Raw genomic sequence first — 22,533 nt, forward strand, 5'->3', positions numbered from 1 at the left:
TTACCTTCACAGTGAGCAGAATAGGATCGGCCTGGCTCAGGTAGGCATTAAAAAGATGGTGACTTTAAATGCACAAAAATGAGTTGTCTGATGAGTCTCCTACATTTGCATGAAATTGTAGATTTGAGCTGAATACACAGTAAAACAACAGGAGTTTGGGAACAGCACTTTAATTAAGGTAGGAGGGCCAATGGGTGGCAGGGAGGATTGCAAACACATAATGCATGTCGTATGTGCACAATCAGGAGCAAAAGAAGACTAATACTGTAGGTGCAGTGTGTTAGACATATTTTGCCTATTTGTAAATTACCTTAAATTTGCAAAATGTCAATACCAAAAAACTGTTGGCTCTCCTACTCTATACAACATGTTATATAACCTGCGAGTTGCAGGCTGTGCGGGGCTATGTGCGAGTATTTTTAAAGCAGCATTCATTTACACGGCAAAACCAACTTGGATTTGCCGCGTAAATTATTGCCGCTTTAAATATACTGTCCGGCTTGCACTAATTCCCGCACAGCCTGCAACTCGCAGGTTATTACATATTACCCAACACATTAATACACTGGGCCTGCTGTAGGACTGAATGCAGCTGCATCCAGCAATTTTCCTCATACTGAGGGTCATTCCGAGTTGTTCGCTCGTTGCCGATTTTCGCAACGGAGCGATTAAGGCAAAAATGTGCATGCGCATGGTACGCAGTGCGCATGCGCAAAGTATTTTAGCACAAAACTTAGTAGATTTACTCACGTCCGAACGAAGAATTTTCATCGTTGAAGTGATCGGAGTGTGATTGACAGGAAGTGGGTGTTTCTGGGCGGAAACTGGCCGTTTTCTGGGAGTGTGCGGAAAAACGCAGGCGTGCCAGGATAAAACGCAGGAGTGTCTGGAGAAACAGGGGAGTGGCTGGCCGAACGCAGGGTGTGTTTGTGACGTCAAACCAGGAACGAAACGGCCTGAGCTGATCGCAGTGTAGGAGTAAGTCTCAAGCTACTCAGAAACTGCTAAGAATTTTCTATTCGCAATTCTGCTAATCTTTCGTTCGCAATTCTGATAAGCTAAGATACACTCCCAGAGGGCGGCGGCCTAGCGTGTGCAATGCTGCTAAAATCTGCTAGTGAGCGAACAACTCGGAATGAGGGCCACTGTGCACACGTCCTGGCTGCATAAGCATCTTTGCGAACGTATACCCAAGTGTTGCGTATCCAATCCATTTCCCTTCGGACATTAGGTGGGCATTTCAGGGTGGCATCTGGGCAGCAACAATACAAACACATGCTAGAGAAATGTTTAGTGGGTGTGTTGGGGTGCCCAATGGGCATGCAGCCAGATTTACTCACTATTCTGACTAATGCGTAAGCATTCTGATTGCCAAATTCAGACTGATTCCCTAGCATGTGGCATCTGTAAGTGACAATGATAATGGCTGCTCTTGCATACTGAAAAGGTGGAGTGGTGTGATGCGTATGCAATCCATTCGCGTTCTGAATGAGGTTACATTTGGATCTGCAAGCGATTCAGAATCAGGCTTATTATTATACACTTGTAAATGAATTATACCCCTTTCACACCGCACAAATAACCCGGTATCGACCCGGGTCGACACTGGTCAGCGTGCGGTGTGAAAGCGCCATGTCAGAAATCCCGGATCGCCTGACCCGGCAATTCAACCTGGGAATAAAGCAGTGTTATACCCGGGTTGAATACCGGGTCAGTGGCAGCGTAAACGGGCTCCAGGGTCCATGCGACCTGGGACCCGTTTACTACAACAGGGTGAGGCGGCGCGGAGATGATCTCATCTCCCAGCGTCGCCTCCGCCTCCACTGCCGGCTCCACCCACCCCCTGCTGCTGTGGCAACCCGCTTGGCATATTGCCGGGTCGGGGAAGTCAGCAGCAGCGGCCAATGCTGGATCCCACCCGGGAAGGACCCGTTTCCAATTCCCATGTAGGATCCGGCATTGGCAGTGTGAAAGAGGTATTAAGATTATAATGCATTAGCAGGGATATGTACATTATATCATTAAAAAATAAATGTTAAAGAACAAACAATAAAAATCGCTTATACATTTATTGACATAACAGAACATTTTATAATGCTATATGAAACATGTTTTCTTACAGCTAGACAATTCCCTGGTCTCTTCAGAAACAAAACCTGATTGCAAATTTGGAAAAATATCAAAACAATAAGCAAAATAAAAATAAAACAAAAAGATTCCAGGGAGAAATTGTGACAATATAATAGATTTATGAAGAGAGTATAAGTAGGAGCACTTCCAGGGACACACCGAGCAGCAGTGCTGAGCAAAAATATTAAAAATAAAATAAATAAAAAATAAATAAAATAATCTGCCAGTTCCTTCTTACAAATTTATGACAAATATGCAAGTGTTTACATTTATTGCTAAGGGTTAGGCTATGCTCTTGTAATATATTAATGTTTATTAGTGTATTGGACAATGTATGATATATGTATAGATCTTATAGTTATAGTCTTAATGCTTTCATTTTAAAAATGAGAGGTCAGTTTATGAGTCAATCAGTTAACGTGTCTGTTTGAAGTTTGTAAAATGTTTAACAGCTTTTAGAAATGTTGTCACATGTAAAGTAAATCCCATGCAGTTGGCTGTATAAGGGGCACCTGTTTTTTATTGTGAGCTGACATTTTTTACCCCTGATAACTTTCTAGTGACAGTTGTTTTTATAAAAAAAAACCCATTGGGGTCTATTCATGAAGCAGTGAAAAGTGTGGAGACGTGAGCGAGTGGAGAAGTTGCCCATGGCAGCCAATCAGCTGCTACGTATAATTTTATAGAATGCACTTTATAAATGTTACGTCAACACTGATTGGTTGCCATGGGCAATTTCTCCACTGGCTCACTTCTCCACTCTTTTCACGGCTTCATGAATAGACCCCTGTGTACAGTAAGTGATCACTTTACATTTTCTCTTGGTAGACATAGGTTCTTCTCAGAGCCTGTATCCCAGCTGGTATTTTTGCTACATACCCCTAACATATCTTTATGTATCCGATATATCCTGAATTACAGTGACGTGCAGGACAATGGCTTAGGGAGGCACTGGCTCGTATCATAACCAGAATTACACACATACAAATGATTAGAATAATACATCTATGACTATAAAAATGATTAGAATAATAGAAAGATGATATTTATTATAAGTATTATTCTAATCACTTTTATAATCAAAGCTTTGGGGTATGACAGGTGAAGCTCTACCTCCCCTGCCTCACTGACCGCACATCACAGCTGTATGACTTCTAAAATCATTGTAACTTACTATAGGGGCATATTAGCAAATCTATATATTTCACTTGTAAGCAAACTATTTCATATGCAGCTCAAAATACAAATCTATTCAATATGTAATAATATTGTTAACAAAAAATGTTAAGGAATATTTTACCCAGTGAAGGCCACCTATGCCATAGAAGGGTATTTCCTCTACCTCATGCCACATGATGCAAAGGTCGACAAGTTCCAATGGTTGGCATGGCAATGGTAGACACACCTCTGAGAGTGAACGACACAATTATTTTTAAAAAAGTTGTGTCGACTTTTTTGTCAATCATTTCCCATGTCAACCATTTCATGTGTTGACCTTTTGTACATGTCAACATTTTCATGTTTCGACCTTTGTCAGTGTTGACAATACATATCGACCATATGGGTCGACCTAATGACTGTCGACCTAGACATTGTAGATCTTCTATACCACACCCGTGCTGTACATTCCAATCACCTGCACTTTCTCCTATATTAGCAACATGATCATGAACAGTGTAAGTAGCGAAGGTTGATTAAGAGTAGGATACTTCCTATCCTCACCTACCTCTCAGCTACTATTTTAATAAGTGAAGGGCAAACTGCAGGTGATAAGTGTACACATGACACAGTGCATCTGCCTGAAATTATCTGAAAACTAACAAAGATATTGGAGAGAAACAGGAGCACATGCAGGTTGCACATGCAGAGTGCAGGTAATATCCCAGTGGACGGGATCCCGACGGTCAAAATACTGCCGCTACAATCCTGAAGAACGCCATAAGCCCGGAATCTAAATGCCGACGGAGCTTGGGATGCCGGCGTTAATACACCGGCAGCCAAAATCCTGATCGTTCTTACAGCTGCACGGTGTGGGGGCGTGGGCAGCTGATGGGCTAGGTATAGGCATTAGAAGGGGGGTTAGGGTACAGGGACGGAAAGGGTATGGTTAGTTACCGGGGATGGGGAAAGGGTTAAGGTTAGGCACTTAGAAGAGAAGGTTAGGGTTAGGCACCAAGCGAGGTGGGTTAGGGTTAGGCAGCGGGGAAGGGAGGGGAAGGCACTACTGGGGAGTGTTAGGGTTAGGCACCCACAAGGGAGGGTTAGGGTAGGGAACAGGGGAGAGTTAGGGTACTTACTGGGGGGCTGTCAGGATTCTGATGGTCGGGATGCCACTGTCGGGATATTGGGATGGGATATCATACTGAATCGGTCTAAAGGGCAGCATAAGAACTTCTTAATTGCTGCCCTGTGCCTGTGTAATTCTCACCTGGTGTTAGGATAACACTGCTCTTATCTGTTGTCTTATTTATTTAAACCATTGGCGGGGATTTTTATTTTTACTTTCATAGACGTAATATTGATGTCACTCGTACTAATTCATTAGCAGTAAGCTTTGATGAGTGAAATACAAGTTAGAATGCTGAAAGAAAATATAATTGGTTGTAATGTTCTACTTCCACGTTTTACTGTTAATCAGTACCCCTCTTTTTTGTAAAACTGAGTTACCCTTAAGTATTGAGTAAGTGGGAACGTAATTCTCACACATATGAAAATAGTGGTCTAACAAGAAAACCATATACATATGACAATACATTGTGCATCCTCATAGAGAAGCAGCAGGCAGATTTATTTTGTGTGGTACAGTATAACAAAATTAAATATTGTTTATTTTACACAATTTTCCTCTGTCATGTCCATTATACAATTTGTTTACACTACTGAAAAAAAAGTGCTGGTTAAAAAAAAGTAAAATCAATAAAGTTTTCAATTATGTTACACAAACTCCTTGTTACAAACCACTTTCAATGTTTGCTTTCAAACTATTTACACTTGCTATCATGCAGCAAAGGACGCTCCTCTAGTACTGATAAGTATCAAATCTTAAACTTCCTGTTCTATGGTAACACGTGTGTAACAGACACAAGAAATGTATGGACTGTACATATATATAGGATGAAAAGATCATAGCCAAGTGAATGCTGAGAATCTGAAGGCACGTTACAGCTCCAGCTGTTTACAGTTCCGTTGTTTTTCCCCGATACAAAAATATATGCGTCTTTGGAAAAGTAAAAAACTCCTATTTATGAGCTTATTTTAAACGGGAGCTTATCTTCTTGTGTTGTACGACTTGCATGCAGCAGAGGTCCATTGCCAGTGTTTGTAATCTATATAGTTTTGCATTACTGTCTCTGTTAAACTTTAACATTTAAGGAAATGGTTGTACTGAAAGTGCAAATACGAAGATTGCTTTAAACACTATTGAAGGTTTGAGATGTTATCTGCAGGCGCAGGATTCCACTGTCATGTTGGGATATACTTTGATCACGACATTTTTATTTTCATCAAAGAAGAGTATGCTGAGAGAAGACATCTTTTCCGGGACACAACAGGGCTCAGGAATACCAGGCACTACACCCACTGCACGAACAATGCTCTGGATAGTGGCATGGTTTGATGGCTTCAGGGACTGTAGGAAACAAAAAGGAGTAGATACTGTTATTTTGATGGCTAGCCAGAAAGCAATGCCTACTGTATTTTTTACACTTCTTACAGTATAAATAGTAGAACTCAAGTGAAAGAACCATTGTTTTAAGGTGGGACTTCAATAGTTTCTGAGCACCCACTACTACCATCTACAGTGACAGGAGCTATGCAATTGTTTGCGCTGATGGGTGTGAATAACACGGGTGCCCATTATTTCAGCTTGTACCCTCCTGAAGTGACGAGCAGAAATCCACATAAAGTCCGGCATTTGGGTGCCCAAGAGGGATACGTTCAAGATTCCGGCTGTTGGGATCCCAGCAGCAGAAATACGGGTGCCAGAATCCCGACACCCATCAAAACACCGACACCGGAATCCAGAAATGATCAGGACCCTGATGCCTGACTCCAAACACCAGGATTACAAAAGGTGAATACAGACGGACTTTTAGGGTTATGCTGCGGGGGATGGGGGAGGGGGTGTTTGGGGTTTAGCTTTAGTCGACACCTGGGTGGGTTAGGGTTAGGCTGCGGGAGGTTAGGTTTAGGCTGCAGGGAAGGGAAGAGGAGGTTAGGCACCACAGGGTGGGGGGGGGGGGTTAGGTTTAGGCACTAAGAGGGTATGGTTAGGGTTAGGCTGCGGGGAGTAGGTGGTTAGATTTAGACACTAACTGGGGAGATTAGGGATATGCACTAAGGAGGGATGTTAGGGTTCGGCTGCGGTAAGGGAAGATTAGGGTTAGGATGGTGAATTAGAAAGCAAAACTCACCCCTGTCGGGATCTTCAACATCGGGATGTCGGCGTCAGTATACTGACCGCCAGCATCCTGTCCACTGGGATATCATACCCAACCCGCCCAGAGTGCCCAATATTTTACATGGGTTTAGCCACTTTCCGCATCTAAACCCGGTGTATTTGGGTGCTAAAAATGCGATACTGTAAGTAATGGATGCCTGAGGCACTCACACCCATCTAGTGCCTGAGGCACTCACACCCATCTGGTACCTGAGGCACTCACACCCATCTGCAGAACAATTGAATATTGCCAGTCAGACACTTAAAAAACACCCAAAAACATCTTCATTCCTCTGTAAAAGCTAACTTCCAATATAAACATAAATACATGTTATTGTAATTTAGTAGTTTTTTAGTTATATCAGTTTTAGAATTATTATTATTATTATTATTATTATTATTATTTAATAATAATCAACACAGATAAAAAATACATAAAGGGCTTCCCAAATACTGAAATACATCCAATTCCCCACTATATGAGTTCTATTGAAATGTGCTTGAGTCAAAGCAGTGGACCAGACTGGTCAGTGGGTTTATACCTGGTGCAGGGAATGTCAGCTATACTAACTAGAAACAAAGGTACTTTTTAATAGTGATGAGCGGGTTCGGTTTCTCCGAAACCGAACCCCCCCCGAACTTCACCTTTTTCACACGGGTCCGAGGCAGGTTCGAACCTTCCCGCCTTGCTCGGCTAACCCGAGCGCGCCCGAACGTCATCATCCCACTGTCGGATTCTTGCGAGATTCGGATTCTATATAAGCAGCCGCGCGTCGCCGCCATTTTCACACGTGCATTGAGATTGATAGGGAGAGGACGTGGCTGGCGTCCTCTCCGTTTATAATTGTAGAAGAGACAGTTGATTGCTTGTTTTATTACTAATTGTGGGGAGGATTGGGAAACAGCTGTTAGGACTCGGAGTAGAGTGCAGAGTTTTGCCGATAGTGACCACCAGTTTTTTTTTATTCCTTCTCTGCCTGAAAAAAACGCTCCATACCATATCTGTGCTCAGTGTGCTGCATGATATATCTGTGCTGAGTGCTCACACTGCTTAATTGTGGGGACTGGGGAGCAACTATAGCAGGAGTACAGTGCACAGTTTTGCTGACAGTGACCACCAGTATACGTTTGTCTGCCTGAAAACACTCCTGTGGTGGCTTTTTTTTTATACTAGTTTAGCAGTCTGCTGACAGTGTCCACCAGGTTCATTATACTGTATATAGCAGTACGGTAGGCCACTGCTGTACCTACCTCTGGTTCGTCACTCGTCATCCATTAATAATAATAAGTATACTATCCATCCATCTACATTGTATACCTGTGGTGGCTTTTTTTCTTTATACTAGTTTAGCAGTTTGCTGACAGTGTCCACCAGGTCCATTTATTATACTGTATATAGCAGTACGGTAGGCCACTGCTGTACCTACCTCTGTGTCGTCACTCGTCGTCCATAAGTATACTATCCATCCATCTACATTGTATACCTGTGGTGGCTTTTTTTCTTTATACTAGTAGTACTAGTTTAGCAGTCTGCTGACAGTGTCCACCAGGTCCATTATACTGTATATAGCAGTACGGTAGGCCACTGCTGTACCTACCTCTGTGTCGTCACTCGTCGTCCATAAGTATACTATCCATCCATCTACATTGTATACCTGTGGTGGCTTTTTTTTTTATACTAGTAGTACTAGTTTAGCAGTCTGCTGACAGTGTCCACCAGGTCCATTATACTGTATATAGCAGTACGGTAGGCCAGTGCTGTACCTACCTCTGTGTCGTCACTCATCGTCCATAAGTATACTACCATCCATCTACATTGTATACCTGTGGTGGCTTTTTTTTTTATACTAGTAGTACTAGTTTAGCAGTCTGCTGACAGTGTCCACCAGGTCCATTATACTGTATATAGCAGTACGGTAGGCCACTCTGTGTCGTCAGTCACTCGTCATCCATTAATAATAATAAGTATACTATCCATCCATCTACATTGTATACCTGTGGTGGCTTTTTTTCTTTATACTAGTAGTACTAGTTTAGCAGTCTGCTGACAGTGTCCACCAGGTCCATTATACTGTATATAGCAGTACGGTAGGCCACTGCTGTACCTACCTCTGTGTCGTCACTCGTCGTCCATAAGTATACTATCCATCCATCCATCCATCTACATTGTATACCTGTGGTGGCTTTTTTTTTTATACTAGTAGTACTAGTTTAGCATTCTGCTGACAGTGTCCACCAGGTCCATTATACTGTATATAGCAGTACGGTAGGCCACTGCTGTACCTACCTCTGTGTCGTCACTCGTCGTCCATAAGTATACTACCATCCATCTACATTGTATACCTGTGGTGGCTTTTTTTTTTATACTAGTAGTACTAGTTTAGCAGTCTGCTGACAGTGTCCACCAGGTCCATTATACTGTATATAGCAGTACGGTAGGCCACTGCTGTACCTACCTCTGTGTCGTCACTCGTCGTCCATAAGTATACTATCCATCCATCTACATTGTATACCTGTGGTGGCTTTTTTTCTTTATACTAGTAGTACTAGTTTAGCAGTCTGCTGACAGTGTCCACCAGGTCCATTATACTGTATATAGCAGTACGGTAGGCCACTGCTGTACCTACCTCTGTGTCGTCACTCGTCGTCCATAAGTATACTATCCATCCATCCATCTACATTGTATACCTGTGGTGGCTTTTTTTTTTTATACTAGTAGTACTAGTTTAGCATTCTGCTGACAGTGTCCACCAGGTCCATTATACTGTATATAGCAGTACGGTAGGCCACTGCTGTACCTACCTCTGTGTCGTCACTCGTCGTCCATAAGTATACTACCATCCATCTACATTGTATACCTGTGGTGGCTTTTTTTTTTATACTAGTAGTACTAGTTTAGCAGTCTGCTGACAGTGTCCACCAGGTCCATTATACTGTATATAGCAGTACGGTAGGCCACTGCTGTACCTACCTCTGTGTCGTCAGTCACTCGTCATCCATTAATAATAATAAGTATACTATTCATCCATCTACATTGTATACCTGTGGTGCCTTTTAGTTGTGCACATTAAAATATGGAGAACAAAAATGTGGAGGTTAAAAAAATAGGGAAAGATCAAGATCCACTTCCATTTCGTGCTGAAGCTGCTGCCACTAGTCATGGCCGAGACGATGAAATGCCATCAACGTCGTCTGCCAAGGCCGATGCCCAATGTCATAGTACAGAGCATGTAAAATCCAAAACACAAAAGATCAGTAAAATGACCCAAAAATCAAAATTAAAAGCGTCTGAGGAGAAGCGTAAACTTGCCAATATGCCATTTACGGCACGGAGTGGCAAGGAACGGCTGAGGCCCTGGCCTATGTTCATGGCTAGTGGTTCAGCTTCACATGAGGATGGAAGCACTCATCCTCTCGCTAGAAAAAAGAAAAGACTTAAGCTGGCAAAAGCACAGCAAAGAACTGTGCGTTCTTCGAAATCACAAATCCCCAAGGAGAGTCCAATTGTGTCGGTTGCGATGCCTGACCTTCCTCTTTTTTCTTTCATTTTTCTTTGCATCATGTGCTGTTTGGGGAGTATTTTTTTGAAGGGCCATCCTGCGTGACACTGCAGTGCCACTCCTAGATGGGCCAGGTGTTTGTGTCGGCCACTAGGGTCGCTTAGCTTAGTCACACAGCTACCTCATTGCGCCTCTTTTTTTCTTTGCGTCATGTGCTGTTTGGGGAGTATTTTTTTGAAGGGCCATCCTGCGTGACACTGCAGTGACACTCCTAGATGGGCCAGATGTTTGTGTCGGCCACTTGGGTCGCTTATCTTAGTCACACAGCTACCTCATTGCGCCTCTTTTTTTCTTTGCGTCATGTGCTGTTTGGGGACAATTTTTTTGAAGGGCCATCCTGTCTGACACTGCAGTGCCACTCCTAGATGGGCCAGGTGTTTGTGTCGGCCACTAGGGTCGCTTAGCTTAGTCACACAGCTACCTCATTGCGCCTCTTTTTTTCTTTGCGTCATGTGCTGTTTGGGGAGTATTTTTTTGAAGGGCCATCCTGCGTGACACTGCAGTGCCACTCCTAGATGGGCCAGGTGTTTGTGTCGGCCACTAGGGTCGCTTAGCTTAGTCACACAGCTACCTCATTGCGCCTCTTTTTTTCTTTGCGTCATGTGCTGTTTGGGGAGTATTTTTTTGAAGGGCCATCCTGCGTGACACTGCAGTGCCACTCCTAGATGGGCCAGATGTTTGTGTCGGCCACTTGGGTCGCTTATCTTAGTCACACAGCTACCTCATTGCGCCTCTTTTTTTCTTTGCATCATGTGCTGTTTGGGGACAATTTTTTTGAAGGGCCATCCTGTCTGACACTGCAGTGCCACTCCTAGATGGGCCAGGTGTTTGTGTCGGCCACTTGGGTCACTTAGCTTAGCCATCCAGCGACCTCGGTGCAAATTTTAGGACTAAAAATAATATTGTGAGATGTGAGGTGTTCAGAATAGACTGAAAATGAGTGGAAATTATGGTTATTGAGGTTAATAATACTATGGGATCAAAATGACCCCCAAATTCTATGATTTAAGCTGTTTTTTTAGGGTTTTTTGAAAAAAACACCCGAATCCAAAACACACCCGAATCCGACAAAAAAATTTCGGTGAGGTTTTGACAAAACGCGTCCGAACCCAAAACACGGCCGCGGAACCGAACCCAAAACCAAAACACAAAACCCGAAAAATTTCCGGTGCACATCACTACTTTTTAATAGAGTTGTGCGGCGGGTACTTTTCGTGTTTTGTGTTTTAGTTTTGGTTCTGGATGATTTTAAAAAAAAACATAAAAACAGCTAAAATCACATAATTTGGGGGTAATTTTGATCCTACGGTATTATTAACCTCAATAACATTCATTTCCACTCATTTCCAGTCTATTCTGAATACCTCACACCTCACAATATTGTTTTTAGGCCAAAAGGTTGCACCGAGGTAGCTGGATGACTAAGCTAAGCGACACAAGTGTACGGCACAAACACCTGGCCCATCTAGGAGTGGCACTGCAATGGCAGACAGGATGGCAGATTTAAAAAATAGGCCCCAAACGGCACATGATGCAACATGATGCAAAGAAGAAAAAAAGGTGCAATGAGGTAGCTGGATGACTAAGCTTAGCGACACAAGTGTGCGGCACAAGCACATGGCCCATCTAGGAGTGTCACTGCAATGGCAGACAGGATGGCACTTAAAAAAACTAGGCCCCAAACTGCACATCATGCAAAGAAGAAAAAGAGGTGCAATGAGGTAGCTGTATGACTAAGCTACCTCATTGTATTTTGCCCAGGCATCACAATGGGCTTATTCATCCCACGGACAACAGGTGTCTCCCCCGGTGCCTGATTTAAACAAACCACATCACCATCAGAATCATCATTGTCAACTTCCTCCTCAGCACCAGCAACACCCATATCCTCATCCTGGTGTACTTCAACAGTGACATCTTCAATTTGAATATCAGAAACTGGACTGTGGGTGCTACTTCCAGCACTTGCAAAGGGCGTGCAAATGGTGGAAGGAGCCACCTCTTCCCATCCAGTGTTGGGAAGGTCAGGCATCACAATCGCCGACACACTTGGACTCTCCTTGGGGATTTGTGATACCATCTTAGAACGCACAGTTCTTTGCTGTGCTTTTGCCAGCTTTACTCATCATTTTTCTAGCGGGAAGATGAGGGCTTCCATCGTCATGTGAAGCTGAACCACTAGTCATGAACATAGGCCAGGGCCTTAGCCGTTCCTTGCCACTTCGTGTCGTAAATGGCATATTGGCAAGTTTATGTTTCTCAGATCATTTAAATTTATTATTTTGGGTCTTTTTACTGAACTTTGGCTTTTTGGATTTTACATGCCCTCTACTATCACATTGGGCATTGGCCTTGGCAGACGACGTTGATGGCATTTCATCGTCTATGTCATGACTAGTGGCAGCAGCTTCAGCACTAGGAGGAAGCAGTTCTTCTTGATCTTCATATTTTATCCTCCAAATTTTTGTTCTCCATTATTTTTCTGGAGTTATATAACAATGGGGGTCATTCTGAGTTGATCGCTCGCTAGCAACTTTTTCCAGTGCTGCGATCAGATAGTCGCCGCCTATGGGGGAGTATATTTTCACTTTGCAAGTTTGCGGACGCCTTTGCAGCCGAGCCGTACAAAAACAGTTTGTGCAGTTTCTGAGTAGCTCTGGACTTACTCAGCCGCTGCTATCACTCCAGTCTTTTTGGTCCCGGAATTGACGTCAGACACCCGCCCTGAAAATGCTTGGACACGCCTGCGTTTTAACAAACACTCCCAGAAAACGGTCAGTTCACACCCATAAACGCCCTCTTTTTGTCAATCACCTTGCGAACGACTGTGCAAATTGATTCTTCGTTAAATCCATCGCCCAGCACCGATCCTCTTTGTACCCGTACGACGCGCTTGCGCATTGCGGTGCATATGCATGCACAGTTTTGCCGAGTTTTAACCTGATCGCAGCGCTGCAAAAAGTTGCTAGCGAGCGATCAACTCGGAATGACCCCCAATATGTGGTACAGGAGAGCGTACCTCTACACCACACAGGGCAAACCCTGTGAAAATTATTTGGATTAAATATTAATCACCCCTTTATTTGGAGTAAATAATATACAGCACAGGACAGCATCACTGAATTTATATGGCAGCACCACTGGACTGGACTTATACGGCAGTACCACTGGAATTATACGGTAGTATCACTGGACTTATATGACAGTACCACTGGACTGGATTTATACGGCAGTACCATTGGACTTATACGCAAGTACCACTGGAAATATACGGCAGTATCTCTGGAAATATACGGCAGTATCACTGGAATTATACGACAGTACCACTGTACTTATACGGCAGTACCACTGGACTGGATTTACACGGCACTATCAGTGGACTTATACACCAGTACCACTGGAATTATACAGCAGTATCACTGGAATTATATGGCAGTATCACTGGAATTATACGGCAGTATCACTGGAATTATACGGCAGTACCACTGGACTTATACGGCAGTACCACTGGGCTGGATTTATACACCAGTATCATTGGATTTATACACCAGTACCACTGGAATTATATGGCAGTATCACTGGAATGATACGGCAGTATCACTGGAATTATACGGCAGTAACACTGTATTTATACGCCAGTACCACTGGATTTATACAGCAGTACCACTGGACATATACGGCAGTATCACTGGATTTATACGGAAGTACCACTGGACATATACAGCAGTATCACTGGAATTATATGGCAGTACCACTGGACATATACGGCAGTATCACTGGAATTATATGGCAGTACCACTAGACATATACGGCAGTATCACTGGAATTATATGGCAGTACCATTGGACATATGCGGCAGTATCATTGGATTTATATGGAAGTACCGCTGGACATACACAGCAGTATCACTGGACATATACAGCAGTATCACTGTACATATACGGCAGTACCACTGGACATATACAGCAGCACAGGGACACCACCACTGGACTGATGCAGGACAACACAGCACCACTGCAATGGACTGGACTTATACAGCAGCACTGGACATATGGCAGCAGAGGACACCACCACTGTGACTGTACTGATGCAGCACAAGACGCTACCACTGTACTGATGCAGGACAACACAGCACCACTACAATGAACTGGACTTATACAGCAGCACTGGACATATGGCAGCAGAGGACACCACCACTGTGACTGGACTGATGCAGCACAATACACCACCACTGAACTGATGCAGCACAACACAGCACCACTGGACTGGACTTATACAGCAGCACTGGACATATGGCAGCAGAGGACACCACCACTATGACTGGACTGATGCAGCACAAGACACTACCACTGTACTGATGCAGGACAACACAGCACCACTACAATGAACTGGACTTATACAGCAGCACTGGACATATGGCAGCAGAGGACACCACCACTGTGGCTGGACTGATGCAGCACAATACACCACCACAGAACTGATGCAGCACAACACAGCACCACTGGACTGGACTTATACAGCAGCACTGGACATATGGCAGCAGAGGACACCACCACTGTGACTGGACTGATGCAGCACAAGACACTACCACTGTACTGATGCAGGACACTGAGGACGGAGACACATCCTCTCACTACACTCTCCAATGCCGGAGTGAAAATGGCGGCGACGCGCGACTCCTTATATGGAATCCAAACCCTGTGAGAATCCGACAGCGGGATGATGACGTTTTGCCTCGTTCTGGTTTCCGAGTCAGGCGGGAAAACCCTAGCCTGACTCGGATCCGGGCTCAGGTAGTAAAGTTTGGGGGGGTTTAGTTCTCAGGGAACCGAACCCGCTCATCTCTACTTTTTAATAATCACACAATCATGAACTTGGGAAAGTTTAATGACCTTCTGGGAACATACATGATATGGGAAATATATATATTCTTTGAGAGGGTTAATTATGTGGACTTTTTTTGTGAGGAGAATAAATTGAAGAGATTAATTGGTTTGGCATTGTGGTTTGGAGGAATGGAGATATTAGGAAGCGATGCAAAGTACAATCTTTTTTAAGCTGGAATAGTGGGCAGACTGACATTACTGTGGAGGGTACATGAGGAGCAGCAGCTATGGGGAATGGCAGAGAGGGGGTACCGCCAATGGTGAGTTGCAAAGGCTTTCAAGGCCTCCACTCTGCTCTATAAAGGGCAGAAGCCGCTTGTGAGCATACACACATGGGCAGTGTGCAGAAGCAAGAGGAAAGGACTCATTTATACCGTTTTCAGGCCTTAATTGCTGGGTTGCACCCGGGGTTTGTACACGGGTACATCCCGGGTGTGTCCCGGCTGAGACCAGTTATTGCCGGGTCGATGATGCCACCACATCACATTTGGAGGCGGCGCAAGCGCCAGCTCTTCCTATATAGTGTGAACGGGTGCCAGATCACATCGACCCAGCTTACCCATTTACACTGCACCACGACCCGGGTTGAAGCCATGTTCAACCCTGGTCACTACCCAAGTTGAAATACTGTGTCGCATGACCCGTGTTATTTCAACTGGCTCCTTTCAGACTGCGCCGCAAGTCCCGGGTTATTGCTGGTGGTCTGAAAGGGGTATTAGTGGAGCACTCTTATGTTCACACAGTATATATTAATATAGGTAATATTAACATTTTTAATTAAGACTTATAAAATAAATAACATCAATTACATATATTTTCAGACAAACATCTAATGACAATAAAATATTTGGTTCTGATTAGATCTTAGATAATTTGAATAATGGAAATATTCCTATAGACAGAATGATTAGCAGAAGTGCTAGTTATAACAGATCATGAATGTGAATAATATATAAAAGAGTTTGGGCTTAAGGGGCTGATTCAGAGGTGGACACACTACAAATGTTGATGTAGTGGAGCGAATGTTTGCTACTGTGCAAGCGCCTAAGTTGCATCACACATGTACACTGATTGTGTCCATACGCAGCTGTAATCAGAAGCACATATGGAGACATATATTGAAAATGTAGTTGGCTTTCCTGGGTGGTAACAAGGAGGTGTATTAGCACATGTACGGAGATGGTCCACCGTATGGGCGCGCTATGGGAGTATCTCGGTCATGTTGGTGAAAGTGATTGCGTACACAGGCGCTCAATAGCTCACATAGGAAGCAGTGACGTCCCTGATAGGAAGCCATACTTGGCTGGAGAAACTATGATAGAGCTAGTGCAAGTTTGGATGGTGTGACCGATGGTGCATCTAAAGACACGCCAATTGGTATTAGAATGTTTATGGATGCTGCCAGTGGGCGTCTCTGTTCTTGCACACTTGGATACATGGATGTATACCAGGGAAGGGCTTTATAGACGCATTTGCATATAGTCACTGATGGGACGCCTCCAACAGGCGCAGCTACTTCTGCGTCCACCTCTGAATCAGCCACTAAATCCCACTACACATGGGCAGTGACAAGGTTCTCTATTTAGGCAGGGAGGGGTACCTGGGAGGCCACAATGGTGATGCACTATTTAACACCTGTGTTCATTGTCTCCTAAAATCTTTGCAACATTCTCAACCTGTTGACTTGTATATCATTAGGCATGGCCAATGAGAATAATCCTGGACCCACAGCCACTTCTTTTGGGGACTTCTGGGTTTTTTTAAGGCTCCTTATAATCACCACTACCAGGAATGAAAGAGAGGTACAACATTATTTTGAATTGTATATAAAGCAACGTTATATAATAGTTTTATAAAGTCTGGAGATGTAGGGTTTGTCTTATGTGTCTAGAATCACAAGCTAATTTGTGTTAGTCTTACAAGTGTCTCTCTATTTAAGTTCTGAAGGAATATGAGTGATCTGAGGGAGGTTATAGAGAACTGAGAGCATGTCTTCATTACCACCAAGGATAATCTTGATTTGCCACAACCAAGGGTTGCAGACTGACTCAGATGCAAAGTTATGCATAGGATTAAGTTCCAAGTGATACATAAAATAAAATAAAACAACCGAATGTCTACTTATTTCCATTACACTGAAGCTAAATTCAGACAAAAGTCCAGATGTTTTGAAAATCCTTTTGGAAAATTCGGTGCTAGCCCACTGAGCTTACTTTTTATTTGTGCTCAGCAGAAGCACTGCACAGTAATCACTGCACATTCCAGGTGACATTTAACTTTGGGATCTAAAAATAAAATAATTGCTCTTGTAGCATAATTCCTCATGGGCTTCTGAGTCTGTATTTAATGTTCCAATGATTATACAGAAAAAGTAGCCAAGTAGCCATTGTTAAGAATTCTTGGCTATGAATGCACATTTCTACCAGACTTCAAGGTAAAAGCCTGATACGGTTTAAGTTAGCCCTCCCTGCAATTTTGTTTCTATTCATTTAGGACAATAGAATTGAGAATAATAACCTCTTCTAACAGTGGTTAGTAATTTCGACTGCCTTGCAGAAACAAATCATGATTATTGTACGATTGAAGATAATTAGATTTTGTATTTTATTCTATTATAATAACTTGTGTATAGTACATTTCCTGTTTTATTGGTATGATCCTCTTTAGTTAGGCTTTTACATCAATGGGAAGTTGCCAGGAAGAGCCTTCTAAACCCTCAGTATTGGTTTGGAAGTGGCAGAGAAAGCATATCCTACACAGAACTATAAGAGGCATTAGATATGAGATCTTAGGGCAACACAGTTTTATTTTGTTTCCAAATTTGTGTTATTCCTCATTTATATAATCAAAGATCTCTATTGGAAAATGTCTTCTTAAAATGCATTTAAATATATATTTAATGATACAATGTTTTTCATAGATAATGGCTTCATATTATTTTAGTTCCCCCCTTTTCCTATGGCAGGCAAATCTCTGGCCCTTTCAATGTTAATTGATGCTTAATGTCTTAGAAGATCTTTTGAAGCAATGCCAACTGCTGAGTTAGCCAAATGCATGCATACTATCTGACGTATGAGTCAGACGCACTAGCCGGTCACACACATTTCAACCAGTCCTTCTAGACCCTATAAGAACAAATTATAGACAAAGGCATCACATGTGTACTGCTCTGTTCTTTAATCCCATGTGACATATACTTGCCAAAAACTATCTGTCTTTTACAATCTGTCTTTTTTCAATCTTACTTACATGCAAAAAGACTAGCGCTATTAATTTTTTGTTGGACTGTGGACGTTAACATTTTGTTAAAAAAAAAAACTAAAATACAAACATACAGAATGTCCTCATGTTTATATGCATAGTACAAATAGATTGAATGACTGGTGGAACAGTATAAGATAGGACTGTTGAATGTAGCCTAGCAGCTAAAGTTACAGACCTTTGTTCCTGACTATAGCAAGTACTGTGTCTCTGACTGATGGTAAGAAAATCTCACATCTTACATATTAAATAAATACAAATAGATATTACAGGAACCATATAAAATACAGTAGCTGACAACTGTTTTGAAGGCTTGTCATAGACTCTGTCTGTGAAAAAGTTTTCTGGGTATCTATTAAACCCTGGACTAGGAACAATTAAAATTTCTATGTGATATCGCCCCTCTCCAGACATTTTCCTGAAAACTCTGCCCTCCGTGACAGGCTTGGCATACCCTCCATGGCGGTATATTAACCGTTTCCCCCTCCAAGTGCTTCTACCAGTTCTTTAGCTACAAGACATCCTCACTCTTGGACAATCATCCTAGAACACAGTAGTCTCCACTAAAAACTTTTTGCCTATTTCAAAATAGATCAAGGGGGCTCATATTGTCCATATAAATTCTTTTGACTTCCTACAATCAACCCAGGAGGGAATCCCATAAGTGGATAAAGAAACTGGATATTGAGGAACGCCTGGAGCTGGAAGAATGGGCAGAGGATTAGGGAAAATGCTGCCAAATCTTCCAATTGTGAGAGAAGTAAGGAAAACAATTTTGGGACTCTTTCGCTTACTGGCAAATTATGTCATGTTACCTTTCTTATACCCTTCTACTGAGTCCTATCACACTATAAATAGAAATGCATAGTTGTTGATTAAGCATGTCCTAAGGGGAGTTGCTGGATGCACTACTGCAAATGCAAAGTTGCCCTCATATCCCCTTTCCTATATCCGTCCTGAGTAATGAATGTGCCCTTGAGAGTCCCCAGACCTAGTGTGTCACCACCCTTGTATAATATATATTTATTTATAACGTGTATATATATATATATATATATATATATATCCAAGCAAGGACGTGGCACTCGTGCATGACAAAATCACATAGTAGTTAGTAACGTTTCAGTGGACTCGCCACTGTCGTCAGACTTTATTGAAAAAGAAAGATAAAACATACCTATTTAAACCACCCGCGTGAACTCCCTCAGCTGATCCACGCCCGAACATCCGGGCGGGAGGAAATGAGGTCATAATGCTGAGTAACATATTACGTGCATGAAACCATCACCATGGAAACCAGCAAAGAAGCGTCTCAAGCGTTATAGAATAAATAAAACCGTAGCAATGTATGATACATACAATGAAACAATAAACATATCAGGGGAGCAAAATGTATCGTTAGTACAATAAAGTGTCTTTTGTAAAGAAACAATCTTGAAATATCTACGGCGATACATCAGATACAATATGATATGTAAGGCTGAAAGATCTGTATAAACTGATAATAATGCCATACAAGCGCTGCAACATATAAATATATATAAATATATGTAAAATATACAACTTCACCTTATTGACTTAAACAATTAATTAATAATGCACAAGAGTAAAATTGTAAAGGCAAGGTTAGAAAAAGAGAGAAGGTTACAAAAAACATGCATATGATAGATGTTCATTGAGACCTCTTGGATGTATTACATCAAGTTTAGATATCCATCTTGCTTCAAGTCGTAGCAATTTGGAGCTGCGGTCACCCCCTCTAATGTCATTAGGAACATGATCGATCATCCTATAGCGGAGACTGCTAATAGGATGTTTACAGGCTGCAAAGTGTCTTGCGACGGGTTGGTCGCTACTCCCCGTTTGCAAGGCATTCCTAATAGCTGAACGGTGCCCTGTCATTCTTTCTTTGAATTTCCTATCTGATTTCCCAATATAACTCAGCCCACAGGGGCAAATAATCTGATACACGGTATGCGTGGAGTTGCATGTAAGCCGATATTTGATCATGATTTTTTTACCGGTATGAGGGTGATTAAAAGAATCACCAGCCAATAAAAATTGGCATGTTACACACGTACATCTGATACACCCTAGTTTAGTGTTAGGTATTGCCAAAAAATGTGTGGCAGATTGTCCAACGTTAAGATTCATTTTGGAGACATCAGTCTTAACCAAATAGTCCCTCAGATTTTTACCCCTAGAGTAACATGGCATAAGATTGGTATTAGTCAGATGTAACTGTTTGTCTGTTTCAATAATTGGCCAGTTTTTCTTTGACACTTTGGCAATTGCTTCTGATTTATTGGTGAATTTATTGACCCAGGGAAACCTCGCTCTTTGAAGCACGTTAGTACTATTCTTCTTTAATAGTGAAGATCTATCCACTGACAAAGCTTTTGTTTTAGCTGCCAGCAGCACTTTATTTGAGTAACCCCTATTCAATAGTTTTTCAATCAAGCTGTCAATTTGTTGTGTCGCCAATTTAGTATCACTATTTAGTCTCACAATCCGAATCATCTGGGAGTAGGGGAGTCCTCTTTTAAGAGATGATGGATGGCAGCTATGTGCGTGTAATAGTTGGCTACGGTCAGTTGGCTTAACATAGATGGTAGTAGTTAATTTACCGTCAATGATCTTAACTTTGGCATCTAAAAAATGAATCTCACTTTGATTCATATCAAAAGTGAATTTTATGGTACTATTGCTCACATTGTGTTGATCTAAGATGTCAATTAAGGCATTTCGGTCTCCCTTCCAAACCACAAACAGGTCATCTATATAGCGGCAAAACAGGATGGCTTGGGCTTTAAAAATCTCATTGTTATAAAATAGATCTTCCTCAATCGCAAACATCAAAATGTTTGCGTATGTCGGAGATACAGCCGATCCCATTGCACACCCCTGAATTTGCATAAAAAATTGTTTGTCATAAAGAAAAAAGTTATTGGTCAGAACAAGTTCTAGCAATAACAGGATTATTTCAATCTTGCCAGCATCAAACGCCTGTCTTTTGACAAGAAATCTTTTAACTGCTGTTAGCCCCATATCATGCGGAATGGAAGTATATAAACTCACAACATCGATGGTTACCAGCCAGCAACCATCAGGTACCGATTCTACAGACTCTAATCTGTTAAGAAATGCTGTGGTATCCCTCAAAAAACTAGGTTCTTCGCATAATAGGGGTTGCAGCAGAGAATCAAGAAACACAGATAAAGGTTGTAATAGTGAACCCCTGGCCGACACTATCGGTCGACCAGGGGGAGGATATACCTGTTTGTGGATCTTAGGTAATAAGTAAAACAAAGGCACAATAGGAAAAGGAGGAACCAAGGTGATCATTACTTCATTAGAAATCAACTTAACATCAAATGCATATGTCAACAATTCAAGTAGTTTTTTTCTGCAACATTCTGTAGGATTGACCTGCAATTTCATATATACATCAGTCACTGATAATTGACGTAATACTTCAGTGTTATAATCACAAAAATCTTGAAGCACTATCGATCCACCCTTATCAGCTGGTCTAATAATAAGCTTGTCATTCATGGATAATGCCTTAAGGGCGTCTCTTTCCAATCTAGTAAGATTTGGATGTGTTGTAACACCAGAAGAGACAGTTTCTTTAACTTCATGATCTAATAATCTCATGAACGTTTTCAAGCTAGAATTATTAGACAAGGGGTCAAACACTGATTTTTTACGAAATTGTTGTAGTTTAGGTGGAAACGGCAACTGCGAATCAGAGTTCTCATTAGAGCCAAAGTGCTCCCTGAGTTTAATTTTCCGTTGCAACGAATATTTTTCAATATTCCATTGCAAACTATCAAAAGGGACAGAGGGCACAAACGAGAGACCTTTGCTCAATAATTTAAGTTCTGTATCAGAGAGTTCGTACGATGACAAGTTGTGTACTATTTCTTGGTCTTTGTGCGTGATGGCCTGCTTCCTCGCCCTCTGCCTGTCGCATTGGTGGCCCCTCCGCGTGAATCTTCGTTTTCTGTGGCGGTTGGGGCCTTTGTATTGACCCCTAAAGGGGCAGCAGCAGACTGGGATTTTTCTGATTCACTCGTAGTTTCCTGTGAGGAATCAGTATCAAACCGAAATTTATACTTCTGCTGTCGACGGAAAAACGGACGTTTATTTCCATCGGGTCTGTTCCCAGAGAGCCATCTATAGACAGAGTGTCTTTCATAGTCCTCTTCTACTTTTACCAATTTGCGTCTTTTGAATTCAATCAGCTCATTTTTGT

The 22,533-nt window shown here is 42.3% G+C and overlaps 1 protein-coding gene across 1 annotated transcript in view; it reads right to left on the reverse strand.

Annotated features, from left to right (window-relative positions):
* Positions 1–2,050: 2,050 nt before the first annotated feature.
* The window catches only part of BMP3 (bone morphogenetic protein 3), a 91,104-nt gene continuing 70,621 nt past the window's right edge, over positions 2,051–22,533 (reverse strand). Inside the window, exon 3 of the mRNA XM_063919956.1 lies at positions 2,051–5,758. Coding sequence (XP_063776026.1) covers positions 5,567–5,758 — 192 coding nt within the window. The 3' untranslated portion in view covers positions 2,051–5,566. The remainder of the gene's footprint in view (positions 5,759–22,533) is intronic.

The sequence above is a fragment of the Pseudophryne corroboree genome, chromosome 1 (genome assembly GCF_028390025.1).
Source record: "Pseudophryne corroboree isolate aPseCor3 chromosome 1, aPseCor3.hap2, whole genome shotgun sequence".
Classification (NCBI taxonomy): Eukaryota; Metazoa; Chordata; class Amphibia; order Anura; family Myobatrachidae; genus Pseudophryne; species Pseudophryne corroboree.